The sequence below is a fragment of the Phallusia mammillata genome, chromosome 2 (assembly GCF_965637545.1).
Source record: "Phallusia mammillata chromosome 2, kaPhaMamm4.hap1.1, whole genome shotgun sequence".
Taxonomy (NCBI): Eukaryota; Metazoa; Chordata; class Ascidiacea; order Phlebobranchia; family Ascidiidae; genus Phallusia; species Phallusia mammillata.
Genome location: NC_137253.1, coordinates 22,187,594 through 22,208,353, shown reverse-complemented (window position 1 = coordinate 22,208,353; position 20,760 = coordinate 22,187,594). Strand labels below are relative to the sequence as shown.

General features: G+C 38.1%; 4 protein-coding genes and 1 long non-coding RNA gene across 8 annotated transcripts; 1 reads left to right on the top strand and 4 right to left on the bottom strand.

Annotated features, from left to right (window-relative positions):
- The first annotated feature begins 5,541 nt into the window (after nucleotides 1-5,541).
- Nucleotides 5,542-8,219, top strand: LOC145214576 (uncharacterized). Its single transcript, XR_013857069.1, has 3 exons — nucleotides 5,542-7,233; nucleotides 7,919-8,045; nucleotides 8,159-8,219. It is a non-coding gene; the product is annotated as an uncharacterized LOC145214576 (long non-coding RNA).
- Nucleotides 8,041-14,883, bottom strand: LOC145214574 (ATP-binding cassette sub-family C member 4-like). 2 transcript variants are annotated; one of them, XM_080083135.1, is made up of 10 exons: nucleotides 14,827-14,883; nucleotides 10,659-10,778; nucleotides 10,385-10,602; nucleotides 9,898-10,098; nucleotides 9,472-9,630; nucleotides 9,308-9,397; nucleotides 9,003-9,175; nucleotides 8,842-8,947; nucleotides 8,648-8,782; nucleotides 8,041-8,280 (listed from the first exon to the last, which is right to left on the bottom strand). In XM_080083135.1, the coding sequence occupies exons 1-10, from the start codon at nucleotides 14,837-14,839 to the stop codon at nucleotides 8,236-8,238; spliced, it is 1,260 nt and encodes a 419-aa protein (XP_079939261.1). In that variant the 5' UTR covers nucleotides 14,840-14,883; the 3' UTR covers nucleotides 8,041-8,235. The 2 variants fall into 2 exon arrangements, with proteins under 2 accessions (XP_079939261.1, XP_079939260.1); XM_080083134.1 differs by having other exon boundaries at nucleotides 8,041-8,782.
- LOC145214575 (sterile alpha motif domain-containing protein 3-like) lies at nucleotides 11,045-14,742 on the bottom strand. Of its 3 annotated transcripts, XM_080083137.1 has the most exons (10): nucleotides 14,409-14,742; nucleotides 13,975-14,133; nucleotides 12,903-13,115; nucleotides 12,537-12,777; nucleotides 12,373-12,463; nucleotides 12,179-12,316; nucleotides 11,865-12,059; nucleotides 11,650-11,785; nucleotides 11,486-11,562; nucleotides 11,045-11,349 (listed from the first exon to the last, which is right to left on the bottom strand). In XM_080083137.1, exons 3-9 carry the CDS (start codon nucleotides 13,099-13,101, stop codon nucleotides 11,534-11,536), a joined length of 1,029 nt encoding a protein of 342 aa, XP_079939263.1. In that variant the 5' UTR covers nucleotides 13,102-13,115; nucleotides 13,975-14,133; nucleotides 14,409-14,742; the 3' UTR covers nucleotides 11,045-11,349; nucleotides 11,486-11,533. The 3 variants fall into 3 exon arrangements, with proteins under 3 accessions (XP_079939263.1, XP_079939262.1, XP_079939265.1); XM_080083136.1 differs by having other exon boundaries at nucleotides 13,975-14,742; XM_080083139.1 differs by having other exon boundaries at nucleotides 12,678-12,777; nucleotides 13,975-14,742.
- A 66-nt stretch (nucleotides 14,884-14,949) lies between the features above and the next one.
- Nucleotides 14,950-15,842, bottom strand: LOC145213155 (ATP-binding cassette sub-family C member 4-like). Its single transcript, XM_080081390.1, has 4 exons — nucleotides 15,607-15,842; nucleotides 15,420-15,547; nucleotides 15,188-15,334; nucleotides 14,950-15,125 (listed from the first exon to the last, which is right to left on the bottom strand). Exons 1-4 carry the CDS (start codon nucleotides 15,654-15,656, stop codon nucleotides 14,950-14,952), a joined length of 501 nt encoding a protein of 166 aa, XP_079937516.1. The 5' UTR covers nucleotides 15,657-15,842.
- Nucleotides 15,843-16,718: 876 nt separating this feature from the next.
- LOC145213154 (ATP-binding cassette sub-family C member 4-like) lies at nucleotides 16,719-20,033 on the bottom strand. The gene is made up of 12 exons (XM_080081389.1): nucleotides 19,993-20,033; nucleotides 19,336-19,446; nucleotides 19,112-19,232; nucleotides 18,647-18,736; nucleotides 18,422-18,585; nucleotides 18,234-18,359; nucleotides 18,020-18,158; nucleotides 17,848-17,958; nucleotides 17,643-17,780; nucleotides 17,482-17,580; nucleotides 17,229-17,420; nucleotides 16,719-16,970 (listed from the first exon to the last, which is right to left on the bottom strand). The coding sequence occupies exons 1-12, from the start codon at nucleotides 20,031-20,033 to the stop codon at nucleotides 16,719-16,721; spliced, it is 1,584 nt and encodes a 527-aa protein (XP_079937515.1).
- Between the last annotated feature and the right edge of the window lie 727 nt (nucleotides 20,034-20,760).

Genomic DNA, 20,760 nt, shown 5'->3' with positions numbered 1-20,760 from the left:
TTTACTTCGATTTTAACATATTCTGTCAAAAACATGTTTGCCTTTTTTAAGTTTCAGGGGTTAATTGTTTCCATACGTCTTGTCGTTTTGTTGCTTTTCAAACCAAGGATTTTATTCCAGTGTAGAATGTTTTATGTTTTAGGCGATCCATCACTACTGTACATAATTTAGGTTTTTGTACATTTATGTCTTTATTATAATAACTTAATATTGTAATCAATCCATGTAATAATACATAAAAAGTCGAAATTTTGCGAACTTTTTCAACTTTTTTGCCGGCGCCCATGACAGTGTTTGTCAGTATGGTAATAACTTCCGTTTTATCATGACATATAAGGCTTTGACTAACGCACATAAAACCGTATGTAAAGGAAAGCTATGACTATGTTCATACCTCTAAGTAAACCTTAGTCATGTTATTACAATTCGAATATAAAATGTGAGAGTTTTGAACACATGTCTTCACTTTGTTTTGTTATGACCTAACTCGTTTTCCGGGCATACATACGTTTATCATTTTAGCTTATTCTCTACGTTTGCCGTAGTTGGATTGAAACCGGTTCTTAACTTGATATTGATTTCTAAATCAACGATTTGGCAACGAACACTTGCTAAAGTTTTTACTTTACCGGGTCAAAAATTTGTTTATTTCTTTCGAAGCCTTGCAATTGCTTGAAACCCCATAAGTATCAACTTAAACACAGAAACACGCATCAATTGGAACACTTAACCTCACATTGCAAAAAGGCACAAGATTTTTTTCGAAAACTGCCGAAAACTAAGGCTCATTATGGTGGTCGTGCGTATCTGAGAAAAAAAGAACCTATATGAGAATTTTTTTTGAGAAACTAAAATGGGCAAAGATTGGCCAAGTCAACGATTATTGTCAGCAGCTAAATCATTTTTGTATATCTAACTTACAACCCACAAAAGGTGAAAGTACTGGTTTAACCACCTTGTCCAACTATGTTCCCACGAGAGGAGGGTGAAGCCGGTGCGCCGCTCCATGGCCCATGTGGTCTAATTAAGGGGCTCATAATTATCAAAACTGCCCTGACAATAAACGAATGATTCTCACCCCTTCCGCAACTTTCAAGCAAAGTTGACTTAATTATTCACCTATTCACCGTAGCGCATGGAAGACCGCTTTTACATATCAATCACCTACGCTACGCAATCACAAAATATAAAGCAGTGAAGTCTTAAACTGTTTTTACTCCTGTTAGAAAAATGGCACTGCGATAAATCTACGCGATAAACAGTTTTCCGCTCTGGTGATGGAGCGTAACACAGTAACGTACAATATCGTAACGTACAACACCGTAACGTAGGCTACAATACCGTACCATTTGTCAACCAATTTGCTTCTGGCTCGTATCGACTAAGGGCCCATAAATTTGCTTGCACCAGCACATGATTAAGGTCTTTCTACAATCCCATTTTTAATACGGTGATGCGACTGTCAAATTGTACGAGCAGTGCTTGTATAAACGGTCACATGTAACAAAAGAAGGCAATTGTTTGTGCACAATTGCCAATTGCAGTCTTGCCTGTGACGTAACAAACTGGCTTTGGATCAGTTCTGGGCATTGTAATTCCATGAAACTAGGTAAATTAATTCTACATATCGTGCCAGGAAGGCTTTCGTATCGAGTAGATTTATTTTCACAAAGTTATCAATATGATTTGGAAAACCAAAAAATGTGGTCACGGGCCGGATGAAATGACCTCGAGGGCCAAGACTGGCCCGCGGACTGTAGTTTGGTGACCCCTACCGTAAGATAACAATAACAAGATTTTTGCACCATTCGCAGACCTGAGGGGAAAACGCCAAAGTCAGTACAAACTCAAAGGTCAGACTGCTGTGGCTTGATCAAGTGTGATGCAGGAAAAACAGAAATTGGGTTGAAATTGGATCCAATCCAATTTAAAATGTTCGAACTGTTGCCTAACAAATCTCTAAAACTAGATACAGGAAAGGTTGTTTTGTGCGACACATGCTCTAAAGAAATTGAGGCTGGAACAATTGCAGCAAAAGTGACCTGTGAAAAACTGTGAAAACACGACAGAATCCAGTTAAGGAGAGAAAAAGGCAAGAAGGCGTGCTAACACTTTTGAAATAGATACTGTGAAAGCACGTGACGATAGACATTAGTGAGGGTGTCATGTTACCTGGCTGTCGGCCAACATGAAAAGTTTAATCCTTGTGAAGTTTATGTGATTGCAAAGAAGGCTGATTGGTTGTTAAATGTGCATGAGACAGAGCAGCATGACGTCACAAACATCAAACATCCTTCACAAGATTGCATTCTAGTAAGTCAGGGGTCACCAAACTTTTTTCACTGCGGGCTGGATAAGTCTAATAATGATTCGCGCAAACCGCATATAGATGCCCTAGCGCCGTCTTTTCGAACTTAGCCCGTGAGGCGATTTTTATTGGGGCGTCAAGATATGGTCTTTCTATAATCCCATTTTAAGTCTGGTGGTGCAACTGTTAAATTATATAATTTGTCTAATCTTACGAGCAATGCTGTTATATTCCGTCACAAGTAACCAAAGAAGGCCATTGTTTGCGCACAATTAACGCTTGTAGTCTTGCATGTCTGTGATGTAACAAACTGGCTTTGGATTAATCCTGGGCTTTGTAATCCCACGAAACTAGGTATTATCAATTCTACATATCGCGAAAGGAAAACTTTCGTACAGATTAGATTATTTTTTTAATGTTACCAAGTTATGAATACGATTAGGCAAACCAAAGCATGTGGTCGCGGGCCGGATAAAATGACCTCGAGGACCGTAGTTTGGTGACCACTGTAAGTCATGACAAAAAATGGTTTAAATGCATTTGTAAAATGAGCATTGTTATTTTTGTCGAAACATAAGCTAAACTAACCCATAAACAAACAGCACTTTTTACTAATTTACTATATATTTTTAGGCGAATGAACGAACTGTTTTCACGGGGCAACAAATGTGACCTTCAGGAGAGAGATTTTGACCATTTGCATACGGAGAACTCTTTACTGCTACCTTGGGATCGCCTTAAAAAGTAACTTTCTTCAGCATATTTAAAACTTTGTGCGATGGTTACTTCTTATGCCTATGATAATTATGTTGTTTTATAAGTTGGAATTTGCAACTAAAAGCGAGTTTGTCCTTGGGCAAAAAAACTGATTTAATCCGAGCTGCAATCAATGCATCCTGGCTGCAATGGTGGCTTTTCGCAAAACTGTTACACCAAAACTGAGTTTTTTTTACAGAGCGCCTTCAAATGATGGTGTATTTTTTTCATGGTATGAAGTCCATTCCTGAACGGTAGATTGTTGCAATACTTCTCTGGTCAAATACCGCTGACTCATGCTTACTGGTATTCCGCAGGCATGGCTGCAATTGCAATCGCCTTTACGTTTCTTGTTTTTTTCTATCTCGGGCAGCGACATGCGCCCTGATGTACAAAATGGTACGTACTTACTCCCAAACACGAACTCAAAAACTAGGCAGGAAGTTTTCCTGCTATGTTTATTTATAAGCAGGGTTGCCATCGACTTGAAACCAAAAATAAGGACAACCGAAAAATTAAATTTTCATACGAAATAAACAAACGTTCTTGAACAAATCTTTGCATTTATACGATGGTGGCATATCATAGCTGTTGCTTAGTTACGGTCTCAATTTCGCTCCTACACCACGGTGGACGGAAACAATTGAAAATCGCGAGTGGTTAAATGCCTACCAACATGTTCGGAGGCTCGAGTGGAGTTCACTGTTCGAAGAAAATCACCAAGAACCAGCGATACCCGAAAAACTAAAAGTGCAAAAATACTCCAGACCACATAAAGACCTTCTTGGTGACGCCATTAAAGTTTACGGTGATATTGCCTTCGCCAAGCTGCGTCAATTAGGAACAAAGGTAATGCAACGGTATCACCAACGATGCAACCTTAATACCAGCATGAACTGGAGTCTACGCAAGCTGATTCACCTGACATCAAGCCACACAATTGTCATTTGCAAATCGGACAAGGATGGCAAAATCATAATCATTGACTATGAAGACTACCAACAGGTTATGGAAAAATCGCTCGAAACACACGTCAAGCTGGAATATTCCTCTGAAGTATACTTAGGAAACCTTTCTCGGGCCAAAAAGAAGTGTGAAGAAAAAATCATAAACCTTCACAGAGATAACGTTTTAAGCGACATAATGCTATGGCACACACTCGGTATAAAATGCAAGGGAAATAGCTATCAACATGTTCCTGGCCCCTCGGCTAAGCACTTTTGATGTTGTACACCTTCATACGCCTATCCCTTGTTCAAAACGCACAAGGTGGGTTTGAAGCAACTGGTAGAGATGGACGTCAGTGAAATACCTGTTCGGTTGCTGCAATCGCTGAGTCACACACCCATGTCCAGAATTACAGCGTTCTTAGAATATCTGTTAAAGCCAATAAGTGTCTCATACAACCAAGCCGTTGTTCCTGAGTACTGCCGGGACAGTTCTCATTATTTACGTGAACTTTTAAATTGGAAGGACAAGAGAACATCAACAATTGAAAAAGAACTTGCGGATACGCCTCTGTTTATCGTAACAGCAGATGTCAAATCACTTTACAACAACATGGACCGGTCGCACCTGCGTGCGGCGCTTAAAGACGCGCTTGCAACGGAGAGCAACTTCAGCAAACATAGTATAGAAAACCTCATCGAACTAACATTCTTATGTTTGGAAAATGCCATCCTCAAACACGGGGACAATTTTTACACTCAGAAAAAGGGCATCGTAACTGGTGACAACCATTCTGTCTCGCTCGCCAACATTGGCGTTCATTATATCATGGTGCAGGCAGCGTGCTTTATACAAAAGACAGAACTGTTCATGAGGTTCATTGACGATATGATTTATCTCTGTTTTGGCTACGATATCTTCAGAACAACCATTAGGGGTATCGAGAGCGTGTTTGCCACTCACGGTTTGGAAATAACCCACAACTACCTAACAACCGCCCAAACCGAGGGGTATATTCCATTTCTGGATGTAAACCACGTCATCAGCCGACAGAATCAATTTAAATTTAAAACAACAGACTACGTCAAAGACACCGCAACCGGCCGACGATTTTTAAACGGATGGTCCCACCACCCTCCTTCCGTTTTTAAGTCCATTATACATGGAGAGTCAAAACGACTACGGCGCTTAAACGAACGTGACGATGATTTCAGAGCCAGCCTTGGCAAACTGCGTATCAAAGCCAAACTATCCTGCTTCCCTACGTCAATGACAAATGACGTCATTGAAAAAGCAAGTATGTGGACAAACAGATTTCCACCCTCGAATGGCAACAGCTCGCAAAAGGCTCTGAATGTTTGGGCAACGAGCTTTCCATCACTACTACAACCTTCCGCAAAAGACCGAAGTTTGGTAAAAAATATCACAACAACATACAAACGACCACCAACACTCGGAAACCTCCTTACCCGCTACAGACGGCTAGCGCAAGTCGGGGAAAACAGTTCCATATTGGGGGCTCGTCTGCACCTTGTGGACACTGTGCTTTGTGTGGACACTTTGGAAATCACAAAGGAATGGTTGACTATACCACTAACATAGAAAGCAAAAAGGGTGTAACAAAGTTACGGCAAACACTCACATGCCGCAACTATGGCATATATGCTGCCACCTGCACAATATGCCAAAAGCAGTATGTCGGTCAAACAAAAAATAAGTTTTCAGTACGTTGGACGGGACACAGATCTATGTGGAATTCTTTCAAACCGGGTGATTATAACGAAAAGGCAGCCCTTTGTCAGCACTATGCCACAGAGCATAGCGCCAATGCCCGTGACCCTATCAGCACGTGTTTTCGGGTGCAGTTTTTGGAGCAGCCACCTATCCATCTACTGGACATCTATGAAAGTAAGTGGGCCAGCAAGATTGGAGCTGAAATAAACTTACAAAAATGTTTTTACCCTACATTAAATAACATTTTTTTTGTTTATTCCTACGCGCCTTTTGTCCGTTCATTTTTATCAGTGTTTCCGCCATTGGTTTTTACAACGCTTCTGCCGTTCTTATCTACCTTCTTTTGCCCCGCGCCACAGATTGAGCGTTTTTCCTTTTTTCCTTTTCTTTCCATCTTTACTAGTGCGTGTTTGGCCGCGCCATCTGCAGGTCCCAGTTCTACCTTACTGTCAGCAGTTTTTAATATGTTTGTTTGTGCTTTATAGTTAAACTTGCATACCATTTTTTAGCGCTGTTTTGTTTTTAGATACTGACGATGCCTATTACTTAGGCGAAATATATATGTCTAATAAAACGGTGGACGACTTCAGACTTGTCAAAGTTTTCAGTCCGTGGCATATCATATGCAATATTTGGGCAGAAACAATCAGTTTCAGTTACTTCTTGTTCGTAGAAAATACTTTGTGCATCGCACAACAGCTCAGGTCTAGGTTTACTTTCATTTGTAGCAGGAATTTAAACAGTAATTGTTGAAAATAAGACAAAAGAAGGACTCAGGTCAAAAATAAGGACAATTCTTAGAAATAAGGACAATAAACTTTTCTAAGACAAAGCCTTTCAAAATAAGGACAAATCTTAGAAATAAGAACGGTATGGCAACCCTGTTTATAAGGCTCGACGTGCAAAACCAAGCATTCTGGAAAAACACATTGTCAATATTTTAGACCCTACGTCTCAACCAGCTGTCACTTTCAAACACAACGGCTCATGTTTCACGATTTGATACAGTAGAAAAGAAACATAAAAGGTGCTACTTTAAAAAAAATATTTTTCGGCGCTTTCGGATTGTTGTTTTCTTTCTCGTATTGAAATGTATTAATCATTTCCCTTTAAATTAAAAACACCAGCGTGTTGCTATCCTGATTTTTAATAAGTACTAGAATAATCCTTCTATTCGAAATTAAGATTTCAATATATTTTATAAGCTTTATTTGTTACCAAGAAGTTCCATTAACGTGTTTTTTGTTTTTGTTTTAACACGTAAAGCTTAAACATACGGTACATATAAAAATACCAGAATGTTTTCTGGTATTATAACTTATTTTAAGCCCTTTTATTCATTACATTTGGTTAAGTCCTATTCTGGTGACAGTTGTGACGAATTAACTGTGGCAAGAGCTTGGAATAACGGCACTGGTTAGCGTTGGCATCATCTTTCTTTCTTTGTTGAGTCAAATACTTGTGGGACCGTGCTTTGGTAAAATCAGGTACTATGACATTGTCCAGTTACTAAATATGTAAATATTCTGGTTAAAGCGAATCGCATTGAAAGAGTTACCTACAAGTGGAGATACCAAGCTAATCTGATAGTGTTGTCTTGTTTTGACTTAACCTAATCTTAATAGTTGTAAAATAAAGTAAATATATTGGTCTCATCCCTTTTTCTTAACGCTTGTTTGTGAAGTATATTATGATAAAAGCTCTCTGCTATCTACCATTTACTTTGACACCATCTTTCTGGTTTATGCCTACAATCATCAAATTTTCTAATTGGAATTTGCATTTTGCTTGTTCAATAATTTCTGCTTGCATTGTTTTCGAACCGCGCTTCAAACAAATAAACGGATACAAACGATGAACGAGTTGTTGGTTGCGATGCGAATTGTAAAGTTATATGCTTGGGAAAAACGGTTCTCTGATCTAGTTGGCAATACTCGAAAGTAAGTGGTAGGCTTGTTCCCTGTAAATGCATCCAGCTATAATGCATATTTTAGTCATCGGTTTTAAAAAACGGTCTCTCAGATAACGACTGCATGGGACCAGACCGTAATAACTGCTGCAGCAACAATGACCTTTTTGATCGCACTTTGGCGGCGTCTCATGACCATTATGATAGTGGCGGTACCAAAAATTGCGCGTAACACAACCTAATTTCCTCCTTTTTTTCTACAGGAAAATACCTTATTCGTATAACTTTTGGCGACCTTATTCACACAAAAATTCACCACCCGCAGCCACACCTTAACCCTTTTAGGAATTGACAAAACTTGGTGCTTTTTACATCATCAATTCAGTAAAGGTGTGTTTTATGTTTATTAAAATTACTAACTTCACGAAATTGGTTTCACATGGGTATAAAAAAACATAACATCATGATTAGAACGTGCTTTGTTTGTTTCTACATGTTCCTAGTACAAGCATCGAGTCTAAAACAAGAAGCAAAGGTCACGGCAGCATGCAGAATGAAGATGAAACACACTTTGCACTCTTTAACGGAAATTATGGCTCGCAATTATCCGTTTTTCGTTGTATGCCTGAAACAGTTAAGAAACCAGTTGTTGTTCGTCCAAACAGTTACTTTAAAACCTCCAGCAGCAGCTCATGGGATTGTGATTAGTACATTTGTGAAAACTACACTACAACTACACTTGTAAATGTTTTGTACAGATTAGACACCTATTTCATACTTACTTTGAAACGAAATTTAACTACAAACACACACAAACCAGAAAATGTTCTAACAGTTTTCATGCACATAAAACGAATAGGCATAATGATTAAGTATGGCAAACTTTTAACATACGACTATATAGTCGCGTGCACTTAATGGTAAAAATCCTCTTTGACTGTGAACAATGAAAACATGTTATTTGAGAGGTGTTCACTGCTGTAGTTACATACCTGTTCAGCTGCACTGCGCAATACTTTGCTTTCGGATTCGCCAAAGCCTTCTACCATGTTACTGAACACACTGTCACGTTTTGTCAATAGTGTATGTGGTGCGTCAAACTCGATGACTCTGCCTTGTTGCAAAACCTAAAACGCATTACATCTTCTGCATTGTTATGCAACGGTGTAAAATCAGTTATACAAACCAGGACACGATCGCTGTCGATAATCGTGTTGATGCGATGGGCAACAGTGATGACCGTGCAATCATGGAATGTTTTCCGGATTGTCTTTTGAATAAGTTGATCGGTTCTACAATGTCAAGCATTCAAAAGTTTGGTATAGGTTGCTTGGAAAAGGAACAGACCTGATGTCGACGTTTGCAGTGGCTTCGTCGATTGCAAGAATTTTATTCTTTCCAAGAATTGCTCTAGCGAGACAAATAAGTTGTCGTTGACCGACGCTGAAATTTGATCCTGATTCAGCAAGCTCGATTTCAAGTTTAGACGGAAATTGTTCGATGGTTTCTTTCATTTCTACCTATTTTAAATAACGTGCTGAATTTTTGATAGAAGTTAAGCTGTTTAAACTAGAGTTAGTGGGTTTGGCAAAAATTAGCGTTCCAGGAAATGGCCTGATTTAATGTGTTTTAAAACTGGCGTCTGTAACAACCTTTTCCAATGCTGTCCAAAGTTCACAGTCGGAATAAGCACTGAATGGATCAAGATTGTTACGCAACGTCCCGGCGAACAAAATTGGGTCCTGTAAACAGGAAAAAACATTTAGGGATATGTAAAAATAAAAGTCAACTTGCATTACGCCGTGCCAATAACTACCTGAGGTATAGCGGAAAGAGATGAGCGCAAGGCAGCCAGTCCAATTTTTGAAACATCTACGTCGTCAATTACGACCTTGCCTGATGCAAACTCGTTCAAACGAAATAAGCAAGAAATAAACGAACTTTTTCCTGCCCCGGTTCTTCCTACAACTCCAATCTGAAACAAGTCTGTATTTACAATAGGAATGTCAAATGCTGATGCGTGTGGTTGACAGCATGCTGTAGTTGAAGCGGGACTGATTGCAACGCGATTGGCGTAAAACAAATCACTTAATATCACCGTTGCAACGTGCTTTATCGCAAGTAGATTGTTTAACTTAAGTAACACTCGGCATGTGCCTTTTTGTGTATTTTATAATTTTGAAGGGATATTGATATAGCCACCGCAAGCACATCCTAACATGTTTTGAAACTGAAGACTGACCTTTTCCCGTGGAAAGATTACAAGTGAAATATCGTGCAAGACATTAGGACCTCCATCGTAATGTGCAAATGATAAGTTGGAAAACTCAATTTTTCCACGTGAAGGCCAATTTGTGGGTAGACTTTTATCAACATGAGGTACGTGGTGGGCCGCCTCTTGTGGAAGTTTGTGGTACTGTTGGATCCGTTCAACCGAAGTCATCTGAGGGTAGATATCATCAATATTATATTTTAGCCAAATGATGTTTGAAAATTTAGATAACTTAGATTGCAATGCTCAGGTCGCCTACCCCAATTGACACAAATTAGGCACAAACTTGATTTCTGAATATGTTACTCGTTTTATCAGAGGCATTGTGGCTTGATTTGCGAAAAAAATACAAATTTGGTCGAATAGTCTCTGGCTTAGGTTTAAAACAGTATTTTTTGCTTGGGTATAATCCTTATGCAAACTTTATTGTTGTTAATTGGTAAAACTGCGTGGTCACCTGGTTCTCAATTTCTGTGCTTGTCCGAACTGTCCACTGCAGGGTTCCGACCACAAGCAAAGCGTATGATACAGCAAGTCCAACCTGCCCTGCGTTTAAATCTGTTACTGTCACAGTGATCAGCGACAAAAACGCTACTGTCCCGACAAACAGGGATCCAATTAAATCCAACCGCAACCCAAACCACCTTGATCCGGTCAGAAATGCGTACCAAGCACCTGTTTTAAAACTTATGTCAAATGTTGGGATCTATTTCGGATGTTTAAATACGTACAGCTGTGGCAGTCTTGTAACTGGTGAAAATCACGTTCAAATTCATCTTGCATTTTGAATGCTCTGACTGTTGTCAAACCGTAAAGTGTTGATTTTAAGTGGGAGAACACCGGACTTCTGCCTGTAAAAGTTAATTTCAAAACTAAAAACAGATACCAACTACACTGTAAATGGTAGTCGTGGAAACTAACACCAAAATTGGTGGTCCACTAACTCCAACCTGGGGTGGAGTTGCTTCCCACCTTTAGATAACGAAGGTGGTAAGTTCCACCTGTGAATTCCACCATAGTAGGTGTGAATTTGCCCCCCTTGGTGGCAACCACCACTCAGCTGTCTGCACCACCATAGGGTGTCGGTGTCTCCACCTTCGAAGGTGTTCCAGTACAACAGGGTTTCACAAAATTTATTTGCAAAACAGGTTTCACAAAATTTAATTTGCACGCTTACAGCTTGTTTAAAACACGCTGTACACCAATGTGACGATTTTTCAGTGGTAAATTTAGAATACAACAGAAAAGTTGTAGAGACTTGACCAATTGTTTCGGAAAGCAAATGTCGAACACCCAATAGCTGCAGATCATTGCAACTATGGCTTGTGGCAAATTAGGTGCAACACATAACTTCTTTCCATCAACAAACACCGAGTATTCTTGTTTGTCGAAAAACACATGTGGAAACATGTTTTCATCCTCCTGTATATCATAAAACAAGTTATAACCCACGGCATTTGTGCAAACTAGCATCATTTCAGAGTCAATTATAATTTAACAATACCGTTTTAAACATTTTTTACTGTCTCATTGAACAAAAATAAATAAATGTAACTACCTCGATTGTTGTGAAATAAAATGCACTGTTTTCTTTTAAGATAGTTGGCTAAAGCAATAGAACTTTTTCCATCCTTCCTAAAAAGCAAAATAATACTTAGTACATCACCCATTGGCTTAAACAGTACACACATCTTAAAACATGAAATTTAAATTAATAGATACCTGTGAAATGTACTTGGTGATTATGATTAGGTTTAATAAGATTCTCCAGTCTCTGCAGCATTTTTTGGTCACCGAATTTTTCCATGAATGTTTGCAATACATCTACTTTAAGAATCAATTTTGTTTCCAAAAATATCTGAAACAGACAAATCACTGGACATTCCAATTTAAGCAAAAATGGTTACATTAAATATAATGTAAACAAATCCACCTACCAAATTGATTTCACGAAGTGTTGGAAACTGGTCTAAAATGTCATTACTTGCTGCACCTTTTGCAATGATATTTCTCCGAAACTTGAATGTACGCTTATGGCGGTCTTCTATTAAATCATGATTTGGATGTGGTTTGGCCAGCTCCAATCGTGCTATTTTAGAATGCAGTGCAACGGATTCCTCATCTTCAAAACTCTTAAAGTATGCAAACACACAATTTGGAACACAACCTTAGTTTTGGTGATTAACTGAAACTGAACCTATCTAACTGGCTAAACCTAGAATACTCTTAATAAACATATCTATATACTCACATCTTCAAACAACCTCTTTGAAGAACCCTGCCTTTCTCGACCGCCATACTTTATTTTCATGGCAGCAATTTGCACATCTGAATGAAGCGGCCTTCTTATGTCTTTAAATCTTTGTCGCAAACTACAAACCCATGTGCTCTACAAAACAAACCAAAATCAATACTGTGCTGGGCAGAAATCTCACACCTACTTACTATTGGACTGCTACAGTTTTGATCTTGTAATACTGGATATGCCTTCACTAATTCCATTAACACTGTTCTTATTTGTAAGGGTGACGGGTACCTGTCATTAATTTTAACAGTACATTTAATGTGTACATTACAAGCTAATTCCAAACAAACTATATCACACTCACATATTATGTGGTGAAATTGAATCACAGATGAGTTGAACAATTTTGCTCCTAATTTTCTTAGTTAGTTTGCTTGGAGAGTTGCAATCTTCCAAAGCATCACCAATGTATTTTGGAAATTTTGGAAGCTTATATGTAACCAACCATCCATCAGTTTCTACTGAGGGGGATGTAGTGGAAAGTGAAGATGAGGATGAAGGATGTGTTGCAGTCTCATTATCTTTTTGTATCTCCGGTAAACAATCTGAAAATTATTTAATTGCATATTTCTAAGCCAAAATTGTACAAATACAAACAACATTAAGACATATTGTCACAATCAACATGAGTGTAAAACATTAACTGGTGTATTGTATTACATGCAAATACCTTTGACAAGAAGTTTGCCACTTTCTGGCAAATCTGTTAGATTATCTACATCCACCCAGTCATTAAACGTTTGTGAGTAAAGCTGAATTGAGAACGGGCGGGTGATACTGAATCTAGCCTCAATTTGATTGGTCACATCCAGTTTTGATAAGCAGTTTAATATCACTTTTCTCTCGTCACAGGTCACATGATATTCCATATTTACTATTAAATCTGTAAACAGAAATAACCCTAATGACAGTAACAAGGATTATACAGGAGATAAAAAGCAACCTAAATTATAATCGAAACATTTCCGAGAATGCTCTTGCACATTACATAATCACTCACAGAAACGTTTGGAAATTAAACATGTCATATTTTACGAAAGCACTATAACATCACCATTTAAACCGAAATGTAAAATATTTTTGACACCCTTTGGTTTGGTGAAGAATACTTTCTGGAGCAAAAGTTTATTGTGCAACACAATGGCGGCACAGTCACATGATGACGTTCATTTCTTAAATGTTAAAGGAGTTTTTTTTAGAAATGCATTGGCAAACACACGTTTCAGTTTCATGTGGACATAAAATTTCAGCTTCCATTGTTTTTTATTTTGATCTGAGATTTGTCTTCAAATGTACATACTTTATCAGTTGCAAGTAAAACAACATACACAACTCACTTCTAATGAACCTCCAGGTTGAATCTATATTGCTGATACATATATTTTTAAAAGGTATTTTTATACTTAAACAAAACCAATCCACAAAACCAACAATTACCAAATGCATATAAAATAAACCAAAAACTAATGGACAAGCAGTATTGTCTGCACCAGTGTTTCTTAACTTTTTAGCTTGTGGGCCATATAGTAGTTTGTAAAGTGCTGATGTTGCAATTATCAAGACCTGCTAGCCTGATGAGAAAGTGGGCCATTTTTTTTCTAAAAAAACGTTGACTTGGTCACGCAATAAAATAGGTTAGAGATACACAGGTCTACTACGCAACTCCATACGTTTTAAAAACTTTAATATGCATCCAGTTACTGGTCAGTTTGCAAGGTAAACAAAAAGTATAACCAACAAACCTTTAAACTGTTTCCGATCAGCGTCCAAACTCCAAATCCTCCAAATCGGCACAAAACGTGGCGTCTGCGCAAGCTCAACTCTGGGTGTGGCTTACCGCAAACGTCATAATAAAACAAACATGCCCCTGCAACTCAGCCTGGGCGATCCCAGAATTCTGTCTGATGTAACAATTGGGATTGTTATGCGTCAATCTATATGTTGCTGTGTTGCTAAAGCTTCACTAACAATAAAAACTTTTTCACCGGTGATTTGTTCATTTTAATTATACTCGTATTTCTAACTTCTGAAAAACTTTTCAATTTCGGTTACATAATGTGCAGTTATAGGAAGGTTTGTTGTAAAAAGATGCGTTGTTTAAATACAAATATACTACCTGGTTTATTTAATTGTCAGTATAGTAATCATTTATACTAGAGTAAATACAATTCCAAACCTCCAATGTCGTATTTCCACGGCTTGAACATATTTCCAAACTTTGACCGCAAAGAAAACGGAAGAGAAATCCTAGCACCAAATGGTCTAAATCCCGTATTGACCGCCTAATTGCAAGTTATTGCAGTACCCAAATTGTTTCAAACGATTAGCAATGTGTTACCGCGGCTTTTAAAATACCTTTGCGCATATACCCACCCTCGTGAGAACTGAGGGTTGGTATTTACACCAATACTATAGGACGGGTGGAAATTTGGTCTTAAAATGGTGTGAAATTACACCTTTTAAGCTGTACCACCCCAATAGGTGGATCATACCACCTTTTATTTTGCCCACCCTTTGTTTTCCACCATTTCAATTTACAGTGTATCTTAGTTTCTTTTGTGTAAAAACATGCATGATGAGGATTGGACGCTTACTTGCTCCCTCCATTCGCTTTATGTCACGTGATGTCTTGGCATAGTATTGTCGCAGCCACAAAAAGTAAATCAAAAGTGGTAAAATGGGAATAATGACAAAGTAATTCACAACCACTGCAACGATCAGGATAGATAAAACGATTCCAAATGCCTAGATAAAATATATGTTGTTGTTATTTTTCTTCTAACGCAAAGAAAGGAACGAACAGAGCAACGCACAGCAGAAAACAACAAACAAAATCGAGGTAGAATATCATCCACTTGGCCCAAATCTTTGGAGAAACGGTTGAGAATACGACCTGCGTTACAAGAATCACAATTGTAAACAGACGTTTTAAAATCAAAAAATTGTGTTGCTTACCAACAGGGTTTACATCAAAAAAACGAATTGGAGCTTCAAATAATGATTGTAGCATTTTGTCGTGCATAACTTTTCCTGACATCAGTAAATGATGCACTTGAACAATGTAACGCATAAATATAGTGACAATAAAACCAACAAGAAGGTCTAAAAAATATGTTGTTCAAACTTTGTCCGGCCTGATTCTATTTAAAAGTTATGTATGTCTAAATGGAAAGTTTTAAGTGCTTACAGGTTAATATCAGAATGTAAAACTGATTATCAATCAACAAGACGTTGGCTGAAGTGGTGACATTAGGGCCCGTGACGTTTTCTTCCGAATGCGTGGAGTTCATTCCAAAACTTTCAAAAGCAGATGACCTGTTAATTAAAGATCATCAAAAAAACAGTTGAACAGGTTGTTAACTAATTTACATTACCACTGGGAAATCCACCAATCAATCAGAACATACAAAGTTTGGTTGATCATTGTAAGTAGGACCACAAGAAAAAATGTAAACTTGTTGTTTATTAGATAATCCGCGTAAGACCTCCACCCAATACTTCCTTGTGCCTTTAGTTCTTCTTCCTTGACATCAGCAACAAATTCAACCTAATATGAAGAAGCAGTGTCAAATTAAAGTATAGTCAAGGTACAAATAAGGGTAAAGTACATTAGTACAATCGCTACATCCAAGAACCATATCAGTACCATACCTCATTGTTGGTGCTTTCTTCCTTATAGTGTTCTGCTAACAGACAATCAGAGGTTTTTAATGGCACTTGACCTGAATTATAAATACACGGCTGAATTGATGAAACTGTTGACATATGCATCGGCCCTGCTGTCTGTACAGTAAATGCTTTTTAAGCATACCCAACAAAACCGGTATATGGTGAAGCAGCAAGGTTTTTAGTATAATTATTAAGCGAGTGGGCAGAAAAACTTCAAAAACAAAAACATATTCACACTGTGTATACGGAATATATCGTCATCATGAGTGTATCTGTTTAGTGCAGGTTGTCAGCTGACTAGTATTTCTAAACTCAGGATCTACGAACTGATAATGGGCTCCGAGATGTGAAAATTAGCGAATCAAACCAAGTTTTAAATACTTTAACTGCTTTGCCATGAGCACAAATCAAACTCGAAAGCTTTTTTGTTTCTAGGTGCATACGTTTTTTGCTTATTAATTTGTGATTAGGTGCATTGCTGTTTGTTACTTTGTATATTTTAAATTGTTTGTCGGCTATAGTTACATGACATTATTTTGCAACCTTTAACCTTACGTTGGTCTTCAGCGAGTTTTGCCTTGTCATCTTCGTCACGCTTTAGCAACGCTGCAAAGTCCGTTCCGTCAGCAAGAAGCTCTTCGTAAGTTCCAGAATGTGACACGGCACCCTAAACGCACGAATGGTTTGTGCAACCGCACATATGTAAAATCAACGTAGAAAATAGTCATACCTCTTTCAGTATGAGAATCGTTTCCGCGTGTTTTAGAAAAGGCAACTGGTGCGTAACAAGAACTCTGATCTGTAAAGAATAAACATCTTAACCGTACATTATAAATGATTCATAAAATGCATTTACCTTGTTCTTCATATATCTACAAACGCATTCGTGAAAGAGATGATTTGCAACATTTGAATCAACTGCGCTCAGTGGATCATCCAACAATACAATGTCAATATTTTCTCGGTACGCGGCTCTTGCAAGATTTACCCTGGCCTTCTGCCCCCCACTCAGTGTAACCCCACGCTCACCCACCAACGTTTCTTCGCCTTCTTGAAGTGACTGAATGTCCTAGAAGCAGTCACGTAAGTTAACCCAATGAATGCAAATTTACATGAGTTTGCATGCTTGGTGCCATTTGCACCGAATAACGAGTTGGTGCTGCAGTCTTTTTTTAAACAGAAGTTCGTTAAAAATAGTTTTTGGGTATTAGGTAGGTAATTCTTGATTAGCATGAGGGTTTGTTACCAACATACAGCATTTAATGAATTTTCCCATATAAATACCGAAACAGACCTGTAGTGCCCACAAACAACGAATTCCACCAACCTTTGTCAAAGCGCAAGCCTTAACAACTGCCCTAAAACGCTCAGGTTTGTACTCTTCACCAAACAGAATGTTATCTTTGATTGACCCGGAGTAAACCCAGGGAATTTGACCAACATATGCAATCCGACCTCGAACTTTTACGCCACCCGTCTTTGCAGGAAGTTCGCTTAAGATTGCATTAAGGAATGAAGACTGCAAGAGTGTATCAAATTACTTGCTTTTATAATCTATTTTTATTGTATAATGTACAAACCTTTCCGCTGCCGGTTGGGCCAATAACAGCCAACAGTTTTTTGTCATTCACTTGTAAGTTAATATTTTCTAACGTCTTTCTTTGAGTTGCGTCTCTGTTCTAAAAAATAAATAAATGTAAATTCCGATGTTCTCATACAGTTTGGTCTGTCAACCACTTACTTCTGCAACATACGCCAGGTTAACATCATCCCAGGCAGCCGTAAAGTTCTCAAATACAATACTTGCTGAGTTACGTTTTGTGTTTATCTTGATGTCATCTAAAATTGAAGCCTCTTTTTCATCCAGTAAAAGAAATGTCTGAAATGTTCGATTTAGTGTTGTTCGATTTATATTCTGTTCGTTAAGTAATGCCAGCAGCACTTACCTCTATGCGTCGTATGCTTACTATAGATTCAGATAGGTATTCGACACCCCAGCCAAAAATGGTTGCGGTCGGAAACCTCATTAAATTAATCCAGGTTAAAGCCGCAAACACCTAAATACAGTTTGTAGATTACTGCCTTTTACTATTTAAAAATATGCTTGGTCTTGCAAACCTGAGACGAAACGAGTCGACCTCCCAAGGAGACGTACACAACAAACACTGCGAATATCGTGACTTTGTTGGCCACGTAGCTACTTGAAATGCTCAATGCTCGGAAGTAAGACGATTGGAGCAATTTATCTATTTCACTGCTAAAGTGCAAATTTATGTTTGAGTTGCCTATAAAATTTCGTCTGAAACTTTACACTTTGGTACAGTATTCATACCTTCGCATTTTCTCAATCAGACTGGCGTATGGTTTCTCCCAAGCATACATTTTCACAACTCGCATTGCTGACACGATTTCATTCATCATGCGGACTCTTTTGTCAGTTCGTAGAGCAGTTTTGTTCCTGCGAATCAAGTATTTTTGAGCTGTGAACCGAAATGTGAATGGTCATGCCCTAACACATACCTCAATTTTCCAAAACAGGGCCCGGTGAGGCTGTAACCTATAAACCCTATGATGATGACGAGAAATCCAGCAAGAGAAGAAACTCCCACAACTTGCCACAAAAGGAACACAAATACAATCGATACAATTGGCCCGATTAAAATATATTGACTGTACTGGGGCAACTACAGTAAAACGCAAAACAGTTTGCTTATCAATGCTAAACTATATAAACCACTTACTTACGAAGTCAAACCGCAGGACATCAGTTGCACCCAAGTTAATAATTTCCCCAGTGGTGGTAGTGGTTAGAGATTTTTGACTCAATCGGATTGTCTGCGAAAAACACAACTTTCTATGAACACGGCTAGAGGTATATACGTTTCTTTTTCTTTGATAAGAAGACAGCCTTGTTTCAATGTTTAGGGACAAGCTTACTTTTTTGTACATAAGTGCACATGCGGCCGCCCGAAGATGCCATCCCAAGATTCCACACAAATAGAAATACCATTGGTGCATCAAAGCTACGATAGACGACGTGAGAATTATACCAACGGCAAAGAGATACGCCTCCGCTAATGTTGAACGGTTTTCAAAGAAACGAAGAAAACCCGCTATTAAAAATGGGATTGTAAGGGAAATCATCTCCTGCATAATGAAACCCAGTTGAAAAATATGTCACTTATCGTTGTGTTAAACTGCTTTACGTACTTTAACCAATGCAAGTAAGCCGTAAAGACACCAACGAACTCCAAAGGTTTTTTGAATCGCTTTCAAAAGACTGGGACGTTTTCCGGTTTGTTTTGCATTTTTCACGACCAACTTCCAGTTTCTGCAAAAAGTTTTTTCACAGCTGTATTTTGCGTCAAACATTTTTTGGTTAAAAACCAGTAAAGCTACAAAATCCGAAGCTCATATATTTTCAGTAGTCTCACGTTTCAAATTCATCGCAAAGTTTCGAAGATGTGTTGCGCTCTTCCAATTCAAACAAATCTTCTTCTTTTAATTTCTTCTTATAGCCACGCTGAAACAGGTCATTCATCCACCTAAAATGTTACGGACAAATAACAAACTACCCAAATTTAGCTACTTAATATATTCGGCTTTTAACGGTAAGTAATACTTTCTACTTAATAGTTGTGGGAAATCTGAACTTTAAATAAATATGTCCAGCAAAGTGCTTGCTTACAATTGTATGAACTTAAACATTTCTAAAAACCTGTCAAAAACCACCTGCTGATGCGTTAGTGATAAAAGTATTATTGAATGCGTGTTACCAGAATAATAAGAAGGCGATAACGTTGTTCCTTTTTATCGGCACCTTCCCTTTCTTGTCGTTGGAAATCATGTCGAAACTATACAGAATCAAACCAATTTTACCTACTCATCTCCGCCTGATTACTTCAATGAAACACAACTAATCAACAGTTGCAAACATACACCGTAAATAATTGCAAATTGCAATTAATATCATTCAAGCAGCGTACGTCGTTTCAAAAATAACTTCCGGTTTGTCATCACATTGAAGGGTTTGACTAACGCACACAAAACTGTAAATAATAAATACTAGAAACTGATAACTGTATTCATACCTCTGCCTTTGATGTGCTAAAGCTAAATAAACCTTAGTCATGTTATTACAAATCGAATATAAAATGCGAAAGTTGTAAACACATGAAATAGGGTATTGCTGCCAGGCATAATGTATAACAAAGTATTGCTCATCCAGCAGTTTTATTGTAAACACATGTCTTAACCTCGTTTCGCGTTTAAAATCTGGTGATGCGCCTGTTAAACTGTATAGTTAGTCTCATCTTCCAGTATATCATGTGGTATATTTCGTCAAAAGTAACAAAAAAGACAATTGTTTGCGCACAATTACCACTAGTAGTCTTGTCTGTGACGTAACAAACTGGCTTTGGATTAATCCTGGGCATTGAAATGTTATGAAATTAGGTAATATCTAATTCTACATATCGCGACAGGAAAACTTTTGTAAGAAGTAGAATAATTTTTTAATGTTACAAAGTTATCAATATTTTTGGCAAACCTAAAAATGTAGTCGCGGGCCGGATGAAATGACCTCACGGGCCGGATCCGGCCTTTTTGTACGGTTGTTTAGTGACCCCTGCTTTAAACCAACTCTTTGACAATGTATACTCACAAAACATTGTACTTTACCGGGTCAAAAATTTGGCTCTTTTATCAATACCTTGCAAATGCTTGAAACTTCAAACACAGGTTCCTTAGTACTACATTGCAATTAAGCACAAGATTTTTTTCGAATACTGCCTGAAAACTAGAAGGCTAATCAGCGCAGTCAGGCGAATCTGAGAAAAAAGAATTAGGGTGCGCCATTT